General features: G+C 36.2%; 2 protein-coding genes across 4 annotated transcripts; one reads left to right on the top strand and one right to left on the bottom strand.

The window, feature by feature from the left end:
• The first annotated feature begins 3,892 nt into the window (after nt 1-3,892).
• On the top strand, nt 3,893-8,479 carry LOC109011378 (probable LRR receptor-like serine/threonine-protein kinase At1g34110). The gene is made up of 2 exons (XM_018992543.2): nt 3,893-7,385; nt 7,785-8,479. The coding sequence occupies exons 1-2, from the start codon at nt 4,520-4,522 to the stop codon at nt 8,165-8,167; spliced, it is 3,249 nt and encodes a 1,082-aa protein (XP_018848088.2). The 5' UTR covers nt 3,893-4,519; the 3' UTR covers nt 8,168-8,479.
• Nucleotides 8,480-9,847: 1,368 nt separating this feature from the next.
• LOC109011377 (hypoxanthine-guanine phosphoribosyltransferase) lies at nt 9,848-12,939 on the bottom strand. Of its 3 annotated transcripts, XM_018992542.2 has the most exons (4): nt 12,608-12,939; nt 12,211-12,375; nt 10,418-10,517; nt 9,886-10,321 (listed from the first exon to the last, which is right to left on the bottom strand). In XM_018992542.2, the coding sequence occupies exons 1-3, from the start codon at nt 12,905-12,907 to the stop codon at nt 10,464-10,466; spliced, it is 519 nt and encodes a 172-aa protein (XP_018848087.1). In that variant the 5' UTR covers nt 12,908-12,939; the 3' UTR covers nt 9,886-10,321; nt 10,418-10,463. The 3 variants fall into 3 exon arrangements, with proteins under 3 accessions (XP_035547220.1, XP_018848087.1, XP_018848086.1); XM_035691327.1 differs by having other exon boundaries at nt 9,848-10,517; XM_018992541.2 differs by lacking the exons at nt 9,886-10,321; nt 10,418-10,517 and adding an exon at nt 10,543-11,259.
• Between the last annotated feature and the right edge of the window lie 1,746 nt (nt 12,940-14,685).

Here is a 14,685-nt window from a genome sequence, read left to right as displayed (position 1 = left end):
ATATTACTCAACAATTGCAAGAGATCAGATTTGCATATTTATCTCTGACTAGCTTGTCTTGTGATGATCTGTTTTGATTGTTTCTTCCAGTGGCATGTAGAACTAATTAGAAAGAATTATCGTGGCAATGGAAATCATGCAGGTTTCAACCTCATTCTTTACTAAAAAGTACCAACACATGATAATATTATCAGTGCTTCATGATCTCCTTGATTACACAGAATCTTCACTGCATGTTTGACTCCAAATGCAGGTTTCTCTATCTTTATAAATGACAAACAAACAGTGTCTCTATCATTGTCCTCTGCAAACAACGTGCTAAAGTTAGCTCATGCAGCTGTATTTTATACGCTGTGGGCTAAGCTGCGCCTGATGAAGATAATAATTGCTCCATACATATCTAGTACTGCATGCACTGTAAAGTGCAGAGCTAACTGCATACTTATGTCCGAGGTAGCACTTGATTGCATTGTTGCAAGGCTCAGTTGAGTTTAGTCTAATTTTTAGTTAAATTTAACATTTAAATATTCAATTTTTAAATTACTAAACTCATCTCAACTTAAAACCTCATTACATATGGAATCCACAATTTTTTTCAACGTAACACATATTTATACGTGAGACTTATAACCTTTTTTAATTTTTTATAAAAATATTAAACTCATCTTAACATTCAAACACATTTTAAACTTAATTTAAATGAATCCCATATCATTCTCTATATTACTTGATTGACTACTATTTATAAATAATTGAAATCAGCTCAACATCGCAGCCGCTTAAATTCAGCTCCTTAGCTCCCTGATCTTAATCTTTTGGCCTGATCACCAATGAAAGCATGCCAAGTATCTAACTTAATTTAGAGAGAAAGAGGCATGACAAGAGACAAATATATATTGCAGAGTTGAATCCCAAGAAACCTGGTATTGATGAGATATTAATATAATCGAAAGCATAATTATTGTAGATGCAGTAAGCAGTAAGCAGTAAGCAGTAAGCAGTAAGCAGACAAGTAGCGTTGCAATAACGTAAACTTTAATAGGGAGCCCTATTATACGAGTCTTGCCCCCCTGCTTTGACAGTGGGACTATGATCTGGACGGCTAACTGGACCTCTCTACCTACCATTATCTGATCATAGTACTCTCTTTTAAAAACTAGCTAGTCGGTCTGATACAGCTGTAAGTCGAATTCATGATCAAGTTCGTCACACTATAAATAAACTATATATATATATATATATATATATATATACGTATAACTTTGTGGATGTTTGTTTATCAATGCAGCAAAAACGCATGCGAGCGGGCTACGTTACTAGGCACATTGCTGGTTGATATATGAAACTATATACATATATAATTATAATATTAATGCATGCAGGAGTTAATGCAGGATATACGTTAACCTTAAGAAATGCAAAACCATGATCTTCTTTTCTGCAAATATCTGTACATTATGATCTGATTTTGATTTGAGATCACCTCATCGTTTGCATGACAGCTTGGTACTTAAAAACAAGTGATAGGGGTTGATTGTATTGATTTTTTAAGAAAATATATATCATATGGATGGTTATAAAGTTGGTTCACTTGTAACAGTGGAACATGCATTTTCTTGACCCAATTTGGTCCTCTCTCTCTCTCTCTGTGGTTCATTTTATGATGATCAAGCTTATGCAGAATGTAGTATTTCCATGAAACCCCTTCGTATGCTATACGCATGTTATGATCAGTGTCGGGAGATTCTTGTTGCCTCAGTATTTGGCTTCAAGTTTTGAAACGAGGAAAGTAGAGTCCAATCATATCATGGAGCACAGAAATATATATATATATATATATATATATAAGTAATGTTATATATAGTCGTGAAATGTGTAAGAGTCGTGTAGTCGTTTTAAAAAAGAGTAGGGTCTATTATTATAAAATTATTTTTTTTCATATAAATTTTATATTTATTCATTTTTTTTAAAATGATTACGCAGCGCTTGTACTGTCACAATTCAACTATCATTTCTCTATATATATGTGTGTATATATATATATATATATATATCATATCATCCTTGGATTACTTAAAACCATGGATGAATTCAAAGAAACTAGCAAGTTATTTCCTGGTACAACTATTTAACTTGGTCTAAAAATACGCACATGCATTATTATATGAGTTCCAGTAATGTTATATAATGTATTCTTTTTCTATTTTAATCATATTAAGTAGTATGTGATATATTTATTATTATTAAATAATAAATAATTATATAATAAATTATCATTTAATGGTAATAAATTAGTCACATTTTATTTAGTGAGATGTTAGTATGATATATAGAATTTTTCTATTTTAAAATACCTATTAAACTGAAATTTCACAGGGGTAAAAAAGGTATTTTAGAAAAAAAAAAAAAAAAATAGCTGATCAATTTGATCACAACCTTGAGCGTTCAAATCAATGCCAAGAATGAGCAATTTTGTGACATTAATGAGAGAAGTGTCTCGTGGTGCTAAACTGTTAGAATACAGTCAAAACCTAAATTAAAGCCCTATATATAAAAATGAAAACCCTAATCGTTACTTGTGCCCTAAATTATTCAAGAAACATTTAAAACCCTCTCTATCTCTGATCTCTCATCATGTGACTCTAAACATTTTCTTTTGCCCCACTCCCCAAACAAACCCACCTTCTTCCTCGGTAACCAAAGTCACCCATCTCTGCTTTAAACTTCACCTTACCACATGAGTAATCAGGCAGTAAAAACATAAAAGATAAGCATGTTACCAGTTATATATAATATGAGTAATTTTACATATAATCTCGTAAAGTGTGTAAATATCACGTAATCGTTTTGAAAAAAAAGTGAAGTCTATTATTAAAAAATTAATTTTTTTTATGTGAATTCTATATTTTATTTATTTTTTTAAAATAATTACATAATAATTACACAATTCAAAATTTCAAATATATTTTCTCATATAATATATACACATTTTGGCTTACAACCAGATGCTCCAATTAAAACTCTCTCTATATGCACGCCACCCTTGAACCCTAACCCTTTATAATAACTCTGAGGCCATGTTTGAGGGAGCATAGTTTATGCCAGAAAAAGGACATTTAAATTGGTTTTGCTTACTCCCAAGTCTCCAACCCTAGCTTTAACCTTTCACAATCCCCCAAGCTGCCTCACTGCTATATTATCATCAAAGTTTTCCTCCTCCCTAGGCAGTACTTAGGCAAAGTAGACACTAGCTAGACAGACACACTCACTTTTCCACCACCTCCATCTCCATGGACATGGAGCTCTGAATCCTTTGGTACTGTCAAGCTCAATTTCAAGAAAAATCTGACCCAAGTACTCCTTGTCGTTTCATCAGATCAGAGTAATTTGCGTTTTCTTGGATTTAGAACTTACAATTTTAATGTATAGGCATCTGATGAACCTCTCATTATTGATAAATACACATATATATATATATATATTTGGTGATATATAAGACCTAATCATTTAACTAAAAATTAATAATTGAATTACCTTAAAATTTTCGAGAATTAATCTTATAAATTTGTCTAGGTATTGTTTAAACATGTTGGTAAATGAATTCAAGTCTCAGCTAATAGCTATGCTGCAAAATGTATCCAGTTCAGAGAGATATTTACACTGGGTTTGGATTACATGCATTCATGATATAAGAACTTGGAGTATATATGCATTTTATTTTTTTTGGAAAGAAAGTTGGGTCCCCCAATACCATAATTGAGGGACTTCACTGGTTATATATACCGACAAAGTACATGAGCAAGGAGGAAAGTAATATGAGCACCTCCACTACAAACAGTCAACACTAAACCCCACAAAAATCAAAGGGTTTCACCGTTCATTCCTTATCCAGTGGATGAAAAGAACAATTCGGGTCAGCCAGCAAAAACCCAGTGGCGCCCAAATCATTGCACCAAGACAAAATGTTGATATTTCAACTGACTTCAAAAACTCACTGACAGATACAAAACCAGGAGTCCCTGTAACTCAAACCAACACTGTCGCCGCCAACAACACCACACTGAAATCATCATTTATGCACTGTTATGGCCACATTGGTGGAGTTAGCAGGTGCTCGAATAGCTTGGCCTTGAGCTTTCACCACCACCACTACTAGTTCAAGCATGTACTATAGCCACTACTGGCAATACAACCTGCCTCGGAGCTGGCAACACTAGGAACGATGGGCATTTTCCGGTAAGAAAGATAGCAGTGAAGCACTCTTCACCCATCATACTTCGATTGTGTTCAACCATATCTTCCACCATAAAGACGCATGAAGATGATATATTTTTTGTTCACATGCATGGGTTCAACACCTTGGAGTGGAGTATAAGCATCCTCAACGCCACTGACCTCCATCACATACACATTCTCTCCTTGAGTGGACTTTTACCACACCACCACCACCGCAGAAACCAGTTCTCCACCAACCTAGTTTCTTCACCCTGATATAGCACCAATCACCCAGCCATTTTCCATGTCCCAAATGAGAAATACGGTCCATTTTGTTACATTTTCCCTGTTCTTCTTCTACCTAACCCTGACCAAAATATTGATGGTTACTTCCCTCTCACCTGATGGACAGGCCCTTCTCTCCCTCCTTTCTGCTGCTGACCCTTCTGCCAAATCTTCCTCCTCCATTCTTTCCACATGGAACCCATCAAGCCCAACCCCATGTACCTGGCAAGGCATCACATGCTCCCCACAAAACAGAGTCATCTCCCTCTCTCTGCCCAACACATTCCTCAATCTTTCCTCTCTACCCCAACAGCTCTCCTTCCTATCATCTCTACAGCTTCTCAACCTCTCCTCCACCAATGTCTCCGGCACCATACCCCCCTCCTTTGGCCAACTCACTCATCTTCGCCTCTTTGACCTCTCATCCAATTCTCTCTCGGGTCCCATTCCTCCAGAACTCGGCACTCTCTCTCTCCTACAGTTCCTTTTCTTGAACTCCAACAGACTGTCTGGTAGGATACCTCAACAACTTGCTAACCTTACCTCGCTTGAAGTTCTTTGTCTCCAAGACAATCTCCTGAATGGGTCAATACCATCACAACTAGGCTCTTTGATTTCTCTCCAACAGTTTCGAGTAGGGGGTAACCCGTATCTAACTGGAGTGATTCCTATTCAATTAGGACTACTCACCAATCTCACTACATTTGGTGCCGCGGCCACTGGTCTTTCCGGTGTGATACCGCCTACATTTGGGAACTTGATCAATCTGCAAACGCTGGCACTTTACGATACTGATGTATTTGGTTCTATACCATCTGAAATTGGGCTGTGTTCGGAACTAAGGAACTTGTATTTGCACATGAACAAGCTCACTGGTTCAATCCCTCCTCAACTGGGTAAGTTGCAAAAGCTCACTAGCTTGCTTCTTTGGGGCAATGCACTAACTGGACCAATCCCAGCCGCGCTTTCCAATTGTTCATCGCTTGTGATATTTGATGCCTCTGCCAATGAGCTTTCTGGAGAAATCCCCGGTGACTTGGGGAAACTAATGGTTCTTGAACAGCTTCATCTGTCAGACAATGCACTGACTGGAAAAATTCCATCGCGGTTATGCAATTGCACAAGCCTCACAGCTATTCAGCTCGATAAGAATCAGCTATCAGGGGACATTCCATTGCAGGTTGGTAACTTAAAATTCTTGCAAAGTTTTTTCTTGTGGGGAAATTTGGTGACGGGAACCGTACCATACTCATTTGGGAACTGCACAGAACTCTATGCGCTTGACCTTTCGAGGAACAAGCTTACAGGGTCTATCCCAGAAGAGATTTTCAGTTTGAAGAAGCTGAGCAAGCTTCTACTTCTAGGGAACTCTTTATCAGGAGGGTTGCCTCGAAGTGTTGCCAATTGTACGTCTTTAGTGAGGTTGAGGCTTGGGGAGAACCAGCTTTCAGGTCAGATTCCTAGGGAGATAGGACAACTGCAAAATCTTGTCTTTCTTGACTTGTTCATGAACCAATTCTCTGGTGTCCTTCCGATTGAGATTGCTAACATTATGGTTCTTGAGCTGTTTGATGTGCACAATAACCACATTACTGGGGAAATCCCATCTCAGCTTGGTGAGCTTGTGAATTTAGAGTTGCTTGATCTCAGCAGAAACAGCTTCACGGGAGAAATTCCTTGGAGCTTTGGTAACTTCAGTTACTTGAACAAGCTAATTCTCAGCAATAATCTCCTGACAGGTTCAATTCCGACGTCCATAAGGAACTTGCAGAAACTAACTTTACTTGATTTGAGCTACAACAGCCTTTCTGGTGCAATTCCACCTGAAATTGGTTATGTAAAAAGCTTGACAATCAGTTTGGACTTGAGCTCCAATGGTTTGACAGGGGAAATACCTGAGACAATGGCCAGTTTGACACAGTTACAATCACTTGATCTTTCCCATAATATGCTTTATGGGAAAATAAAGGTTTTGGGCTCCTTAACTAGTCTAACCTCCCTTAACATTTCCTACAACAATTTCTCTGGTACTATCCCGGTGACACCATTCTTCAGAACCCTATCTTTGAACTCATACCTTGAGAACCCAAAACTTTGTGAGTCCATCGATGGGTCTACGTGTTCTAAAAGTCTGATCAGGAGAAATGGATTAAAATCTTCCAAGACTGTGGCTTTGATTTCCGTTATTCTTGCTTCAGTAACCATTCTAGTTCTTGCATCCTGGATTCTAGTAATGCGTAATCACAAGTATATGGTGGAAAAATCTTCAGGAACATCCCCTTCTTCATCAGGGGCTGAAGATTTCTCTTATCCATGGACTTTCATCCCGTTTCAAAAGCTCAACTTCAGCATTGATAACATCCTCGACTGCCTGAAAGATGAAAATGTTATTGGAAAAGGTTGTTCTGGGGTTGTCTATAGGGCGGAAATGCCCAGTGGTGAGTTGATTGCTGTAAAAAAGCTCTGGAAAAGTAAAAAGGATGAAGAACCAGTGGACTCTTTTGCTGCAGAAATTCAAATTCTTGGACACATTCGGCATAGGAACATTGTGAAGCTGCTAGGTTACTGTTCTAATAGGAGCGTCAAGCTACTTCTCTACAACTACATTTCAAATGGTAACTTACAGCAGCTGTTACAGGGGAATAGAAACTTGGATTGGGAAACTAGGTACAAGATTGCAGTTGGGTCAGCTCAGGGTCTTGCTTATCTTCATCATGATTGTGTGCCAGCAATTCTTCACAGAGATGTTAAGTGCAATAATATACTTCTAGATTCCAAGTTTCAAGCTTATCTGGCAGATTTTGGCCTCGCGAAATTGATGAACTCTCCAAATTACAATCATGCAATGTCAAGAGTAGCTGGGTCTTATGGTTATATTGCCCCAGGCAAGTATTCTTGATATTCACTCTCTCTTACATCTGTAATGCTTGCCTTACATTATAATCTACAACCATTTGTCCTTGTTTAGATTTTTTTTTGAATCGCTAATCTGGTAAGATTACTGTACCATCATGCACGTCTTAAGATATTATATCTATCTTGTTCAACTTTGATCATCCGATTTCATAGAAAATTCCTTGTTTCTTTTAGGTTTTGGAGGTCAATTTTTCCCATACCATGGGATATCTTATGTGACCCAAAACACATTTAGCGCAGAACTAATCTTGTATGTCATTTGGAAAGAAGAAAGACATCATAGACCCTTCACAGCAGTGTTAGAGATTTATCTTTTATTTGGTGAATTTCCGATTTAATTCCTAATGATATTTCAATGTTCAATGCAGAATATGGATACACCATGAACATAACAGAGAAGAGTGATGTCTACAGCTATGGTGTGGTGCTGCTGGAAATTTTAAGTGGACGTAGTGCAGTTGAGAGCCGATTGGGTGATGGACTCCATATTGTTGAGTGGGTGAAAAAGAAGATGGGAAGCTTTGAGCCAGCCATATCGGTACTAGATACAAAGCTGCATGGCTTACCAGATCAAATGGTGCAAGAGATGCTTCAAACACTTGGAATTGCAATGTTTTGTGTAAACTCTTCACCAGCAGAACGGCCAACCATGAAGGAAGTGGTGGCACTATTAATGGAGGTGAAGAGCCCACCTGAGGAATGGGGAAAGACTTCTCAACCTCTAATAAAGCAGTCCTCAAATCAAAGTTGATTTTTCCTCTTTTTTTGGTTCAATTCCGTCCAAGGGTATCAATGATTGAATCTCTTTCGTATCCCAAGAAAAGAAAAAATGAGTGATGTTATTGTGCGAAATGAGGAGGCAGCATGGGTTAGTGATGTTTGGGGTCTATTCTATTGAGTTTGGATGGTCTTGGGATTGTACAGTTCAGCAAACATGAAGGTGGTTTATTTTGTTTCATGTCACACATCCTGTTCTCTTAAAATCTTCATAATCAGTCTCTAATGTGCAATTTTCCTGGCATTTCTATATGCCTATCCCACCAACTTGATCTTAACTGCTAAGTATTTGACTGAATTTCCATTTAATTTGTACAATTTGAATGTCCAATCCAATTTTTCTAAGGTTCCCTGAATTTCTGCCCAAATTTGGCCTAGTCTACTTTGGTGCTTTCTGGAAATATAAAAAAAATTATCATTTTCTCAGTGTGGAAACCATTTTTTTTTTTTACCAAAATTCAGACAAAAGCCTGGCTCTATTTGAATCGACTTCAATTTAACCACACCAAGCATACTGGGCAACACCTTCGTGTTTTATGTAGGCACTGTTCTGCAGGATTTAAGGGAACAGAGAAAAAGGCCATGTCTCCCTTCCCCCTTCACCACATGCCTTGCCCTCTTGGCCAGAGAGTAGATGATATCATGGCACAAAAAGCTAAAGCTAAAAGCAAGAAAACATTCAACTTGTTCTTGAGCCTCCCAATAATGAGTGTCCCCAAAAGGAGTAGTTGTAAAGGGGAAGGCCTAGACATCTCACTTATTCTAGAAAGGAACCTTGTCCTGTCCTTAGCAAAGCAGTCTCATCCCCTGCATCAAGTGTCTCACTTTTCGCATTCTGTGCTCTATTTCTAGTCCGAAAGAGAAAAAAACTCGAGTCTTTGTATAAATTCTATGTCCTAGAGCAGTCTCATCCTCTGCATCCTGTGTCTCTCTTTTCTCAAAATGCCAAAAGAAACCGATTAAAAAGGAGAAAAAAAACATTTCTTATCAAGCTTCCTTTTCATAATTATACCTTTACATAAAGCCATAGCATCTCACTTTCCAACGTTCTTCTCATAGGCTTTGTTTTCCCAAGAAAATTAGCTTTTTCCCCGCAAAACATGGAAGTAGAAATCAGAAAATGGGGAATTTATCCATACGGATAATTTTTAACAATCAATATCTATCTACAGGATGTTTTTCACTTCAGGGCATGTAATCTGTTCTTTTCTTTATGATCGTCTCTGTTATACATCCATTTTTCAATCCATTTTGAGGACCGAGACAACAGCATTGCATCTAAAGAATGCCCAATGTAGATGACCCTTCCAAAAACATTCCTATCGTAGCATTCACTACCTCAACAGAATTTCTCCCAAGCTATACAACCATTAATAACCAGGACCTAAAAAAGAATACAATGCATATACATAACAAAAGGTCACCTTTTCATATTACTGTGTGTTTTTCCAAATCATGATGTAGCATTCTGAAAGTACTTTAAGATTGTATCATAACTTGGAATTTCTCAACAACGAGTCGAGGTCTATTGATGCAACTTCAGGGACCTACATGAGGCCCTTATTATTTCAGAAATGTCACCTAACCCACAAAGGAAAGTGGGTGTCAAAGTCAATTAATAAGTTATATCAGGATAGAATACTAAAATTCAATGTTTACATATCAAGTGCTGATTAAACATTCATTTTGGTTTGCAAAAGAACATTGTAGTAGAAGTTGCATTATCTTTAAACAAAGGAAACGTTTGTTTAAAAGTTTGTAAAAGTTACATGGTAGTAAAAGTTACATCAGATAGAGCAGTGGTCAGAGATCACCAAAACCATACAACTTGGTCAAAAGTCTAAAGCTACAATCTTAACGAATCTTCCTAATCCAAACAACCCCATTTTGGCCAACATGAAGATTACATAAACCCTTTCTCTCACTATCTCAGGCATAACCCACCATCAGACTTTTCCCCCCATGGCTCGCCAGCTTCTATTGATGCATACTCTTCCAAGCACATTTCAACTCTGCATAGCAGCGATGACTCTTCTTGTGTGTGCCATTGCTCTGCTCATGTGTGCTTCTCATTCACGTAAATGGCGTAGTCGTTGGGTTGCATGCTATGTTCCCGACAGCGATGACCCTGTAATAGAGCTCAACACCGAAGCAACAATCCGAACATCAAACGGCGGAGAAAGCATGTTTAGTGGAGAGTTCTCGGTCTGGAAGAAGAACATACTTATGGGAGGGAAGTGCCAGCTACCAGATTTTTCTGGTGTCATAATTTATGATTCTAATGGGAATGTAGTCCCTGCCCAAGCTCCTCGCCCTTTACTCACCTGGAAGTAATAGGGATATGTAAAATGCAATTCCTGCGGTAAAATGGAAATGGAACCTATGTTCCATGTTGTTTTGAAGCTTCCTTCTATGCAAAACTGGGTGTTTGTAACATGTTTCAGGATAGAAATAAACTTGATCTAAACTTCACATGCAAGTTTGCATTTTGTATATGGCCTTGCATCCTTTAGATACGATGGATTATTCTGATTACCTCCTAATAAATGAAACTGATGCCTTCTCTAAAAAGAATGATTCTTCAACAAGATAATGGAAGAACAGGTTGATTTGAATACTGAAAATCCCACAACTAATCTCATCAGCTGGGACACTTCATATGCAGAAAAGGAAAAGACATTCAAGGAACAGTAATATTGTACTTAATGTACAGGAAAAAACATTGTATTTATATAGTGGCCATATTTCTGTACTTCTGCTGCTGTAAGCAGTAAGCATTCCTGAACTTCAGTGCAACAATAAATATTTTCAAGCAACTATTGAATAATATCAAAACTCCAACTGTATTTGGCCATCATCTAAAAATGTGAAATTATTTTGGTTCATCTTGTCGAATAAGATGATTCAGAAAATATCACTGAGACACTTAAAGTCTGATAAATTGTATATTTTCTGCTCCCTATATAATCACTTGTAACATTCAGGCTTCAAGACACCAACATAAGGCAGGTTCCTATATAACTCTGCAAAGTCCATTCCATAACCAACTACAAAATAATCTGGGCACTGCAAAAAAAAAAAAAAATATTCAGATCAGTTTGCTTACTTTGCTAGGCAATCAGACCATGGAATTCAAGAATAATACTTACGTTTATGGCAATTAATACAATGCAAAAGTTGCAACAAACGTGCAGCCAAAATCAAATATTTTTTCAGAGTATGCTATCTACAGTCACTAAAACTTCATTACTCTGATTATTGGGGTTCCGCAACAAAAATTAGCAATTATCAAGTGCCGCTAACTAATGAGAGAGTCATCTTGTTCATTTCCAAGATTTTGAATCCAGGGTCCAAGATTCTAAAAGAGGCATCAAATTCGAAATGTCAGTCATTAAACATGCAATGCATTGTTTCCATGGAAGCAGATCACTGCACCTACAATCACTATCATTCCCATTATTAAAAATTGAGTTATATGAGAATTGTCTACAAAAGGGAGCCGCTGACTAGAAACATTTTTTTTATTATTATAGGTCGACCAGAAACATGAAAAATGGAACCACTCATTAAACTGCATTTTATTCAGTCACTAATGTGGTTGCTGTATTATCATCCATATGCATCAAACCACACTCACTCCTGTTTATTCAATGCAAGTATTCCTCTAGTAAGCAACTACTCATAATTCTTCGTGAGTTCTTAAGTAACCTCAAGAGTTAGGTTCCTTGATCTTCCTCTATTCTTCATTTTATTTCAGTTTACACATCTTGGGACCTCTATCTTTCAAACATGTTAGTATCCCATTTATCAACTACTAAGTGAGTAATGATAAAAAAACCTACTGAGCAAGTCCCCAGTAGGCTCAAAACCTCAACAATATCATGTTCTTCCTATAACTCCTCTATTATATATTAACAATTTCCAATTTAACAAAGACCACTCATTTATTTAACCCAATTCTCCATTTTAATCAGAAATCACCCAAATAATACAATCTTGCGTTATTGAGATCGTTACCTCAAAACCCCGGTAAAACTTCCCTTCACCCACGAGCTGAAAATGAACCTTTCTTCTTGTTGGTTTGTCAAGTAAGGCACACACTGATACAGAGGATGCTCCTTTTGATTCCAAATACGCAATCAGACAGGATAGAGTGTTTCCCGTGTCAACAATGTCCTCAACCTGAGACAACAAGTTCAGTTCTACACATAATACTCCTCTTAAATATCAGACATTCGTTTTAGATTCGACATATCATTGTGAAACAAGTAAATTACGAATTTTCTTTCAATTTAAACGAACAGAAAGATTAGTAAAAAATTATAATTTCAAATAATATAATTTTAAAATAAAACGAATTTCTTGCTTGCTAATTGCTATACTAGAGAGAGAGAGAGAGAGAGAGTAGTGGTACCAGAATGACGTGCTTGCCCTTGACATCAACCTTCAAGTCGAGAGAGAGTTTGGGGACACCGCTGGAGAGGGTGCCGCAGCCGTAGGATTCGGCGCGAACGAAATCGACGGAAATGGGAAGTTGGATGTTCCTGACCAGGTCGGCCAAGAAGATGAAGGCGCCGGTGGCGACGCCAACAAGGACTGGTGAATCTGCGGCGCCGAAATCGGTAGAGATTTCGGAGGCGAGCTCGGTGACTCGGCAGGAGATTTCGTCCTTGGTCCATAGGATTGTCTCTATGTGAGAGTGCAACGACGCCATTTTTGTTCTTCTGGGTTACGCCTTTTGGATTTCGGCTTTTTAGATGGTGGGCATCGGAATTACAAGTACGTGATTTTTGATCCGACGGCAGTGATTTTTTAACGAAAAATTCTATTTACCAGCTTATTATATTCTTATTCTTATTTTTTATCTTTTTATTTTTTAACAGTATTTTTATTTATAAATTAGTAAAACAATTTGGAAATTGATAAATTTCTTTATACCAATTATTAATATGAAAAAATAATTAACAATTAAACTTTTTATTTTTATTTTTTATGTTAGAGAGGGGGCCCTTCAGACCCATCCTACAGAGTAAATCTCGATCTCGTGTATCGTATTTTCAAAATTTTTTTTTATATAAAATTAATTAAATCACTGATTTTTCATCAAAAAATATAATTCCAAAGATTGTGACAAAAAGATTGTGAAGAGTACTTGCTATACCAATTAAACTTGATAAAGCAATTTAAATAATTACCTAAAATGATAAAAGTTTATGTTTTAAATTTGTTTATACCAATTTAAACAAATTGGCAAGTATGTATTAAACTAGTTTCTATTTCATGTTTTTTCATTGCATTATTGTGGCATTTGGGTTTTGTTGGGCTCCATCTCCTCTAATTTTTTTTTTAATGCATATTTTCCTAAAAGAAAAGTCAAAGTACAAAACACAAGCAGTACATATTTTTACAATTTTATAATAAATAATTGGAAGTGTCTCCTTTTTTAAAAAAAGTGCAATTAAAAAGAAACAATATCCCCATTTTGACAATTGGTTTTTGTGCTTTTATTTTTTGAATTGAGAATTTTTAAGATTTTCCTATTTACTATTTAGATTGAAAAATAGAAAGAGTTCCTGAAGTCTACAGCATTAAATGCTGTATTTAATGCTATTTACCAATTGCATTAAATACAATGAATCTCCATACTCCAAATTATATGAGGTGTTTTGATAAATAAAAATATTATAGAAAATCCCGAATCTCTCTTTTAAGATTTTGACTTCTTTCTTCTTCTTTTTTATAGACCAATTTTCTTATAGTGAATGTTGCAAGCCTCTGAACATTGCCAATAATTCAATCTCAAAAGGGTCACACACTTCATTTTCTTTTTTGATTTATGTCATTATCACATCCTCTTTGTGATCTCTTAAAATAGCTCTCACTCTTACTATATGTTGATCTTGAAATATTGCTCTATCAACATTAAGTTTAAAAGTACCTTCATTAGTTATATATATATATATATATATATATATATATATCTATCATTCTACTCTATTATAATAAGTGGCTATCTAATTGTAAATAATGATTTTTGTTGTTTTTCATTAACTTTTTTTTTATTTTTCCGTTAAGTCTTGTTTTACCAAAAAGCTCTTAAAATCATTGACTATTTGATGTATATCTCCATTGTAAAATTTAATGAAGGATCCTGTTTTACCAAAAAGTCCTTAAGATCATTGACTATTTGACGTGTAGCTCACTTGTAAAATTTAATAAAGGATCATGTTTTATCAATAGGCCTTTAATATTAAAATTAATAATATTTTATTATTATATAGAGAGTAAATAGATAATCCAATATAGATACAGACCAATGTTCATACTTTACTGAAATTTAGATTTTTTTAATATTTATTTTTTGTCTTTCTTTAACCTTATATTTTATTTTCTCAGACAAATAAGTTACTGTTTTTTTCATTTTTATTTATTTAAATCATTATGTCAGGTGCACCCCAGAGTTAACACACCCGGGACCATTCCCTAGTGTGT

This window comes from Juglans regia, chromosome 6, assembly GCF_001411555.2.
Source record: "Juglans regia cultivar Chandler chromosome 6, Walnut 2.0, whole genome shotgun sequence".
NCBI classification, from domain to species: Eukaryota; Viridiplantae; Streptophyta; class Magnoliopsida; order Fagales; family Juglandaceae; genus Juglans; species Juglans regia.
The sequence above is the reverse complement of the archived record's forward strand: the minus strand, read 5'-3'. Positions and strand labels throughout refer to the sequence as shown.

Excerpts from the sequence above, each read along its gene's own strand:
- LOC109011378 (XM_018992543.2), top strand. The coding sequence starts at position 4,520 with ATGTCCCAAATGAGAAATACGGTCCATTTTGTTACATTTTCCCTGTTC. Across the intron at positions 7,386-7,784 it reads TTATGGTTATATTGCCCCAG|AATATGGATACACCATGAAC; the intron begins GCAAGTATTCTT and ends TGTTCAATGCAG.
- LOC109011377 (XM_018992541.2), bottom strand. The coding sequence starts at position 12,907 with ATGGCGTCGTTGCACTCTCACATAGAGACAATCCTATGGACCAAGGAC. Across the intron at positions 12,376-12,607 it reads AGGGCAAGCACGTCATTCTG|GTTGAGGACATTGTTGACAC; the intron begins GTACCACTACTC and ends TTGTTGTCTCAG. Across the intron at positions 11,260-12,210 it reads AGTTTTACCGGGGTTTTGAG|TGCCCAGATTATTTTGTAGT; the intron begins GTAACGATCTCA and ends TTTTTTTTGCAG.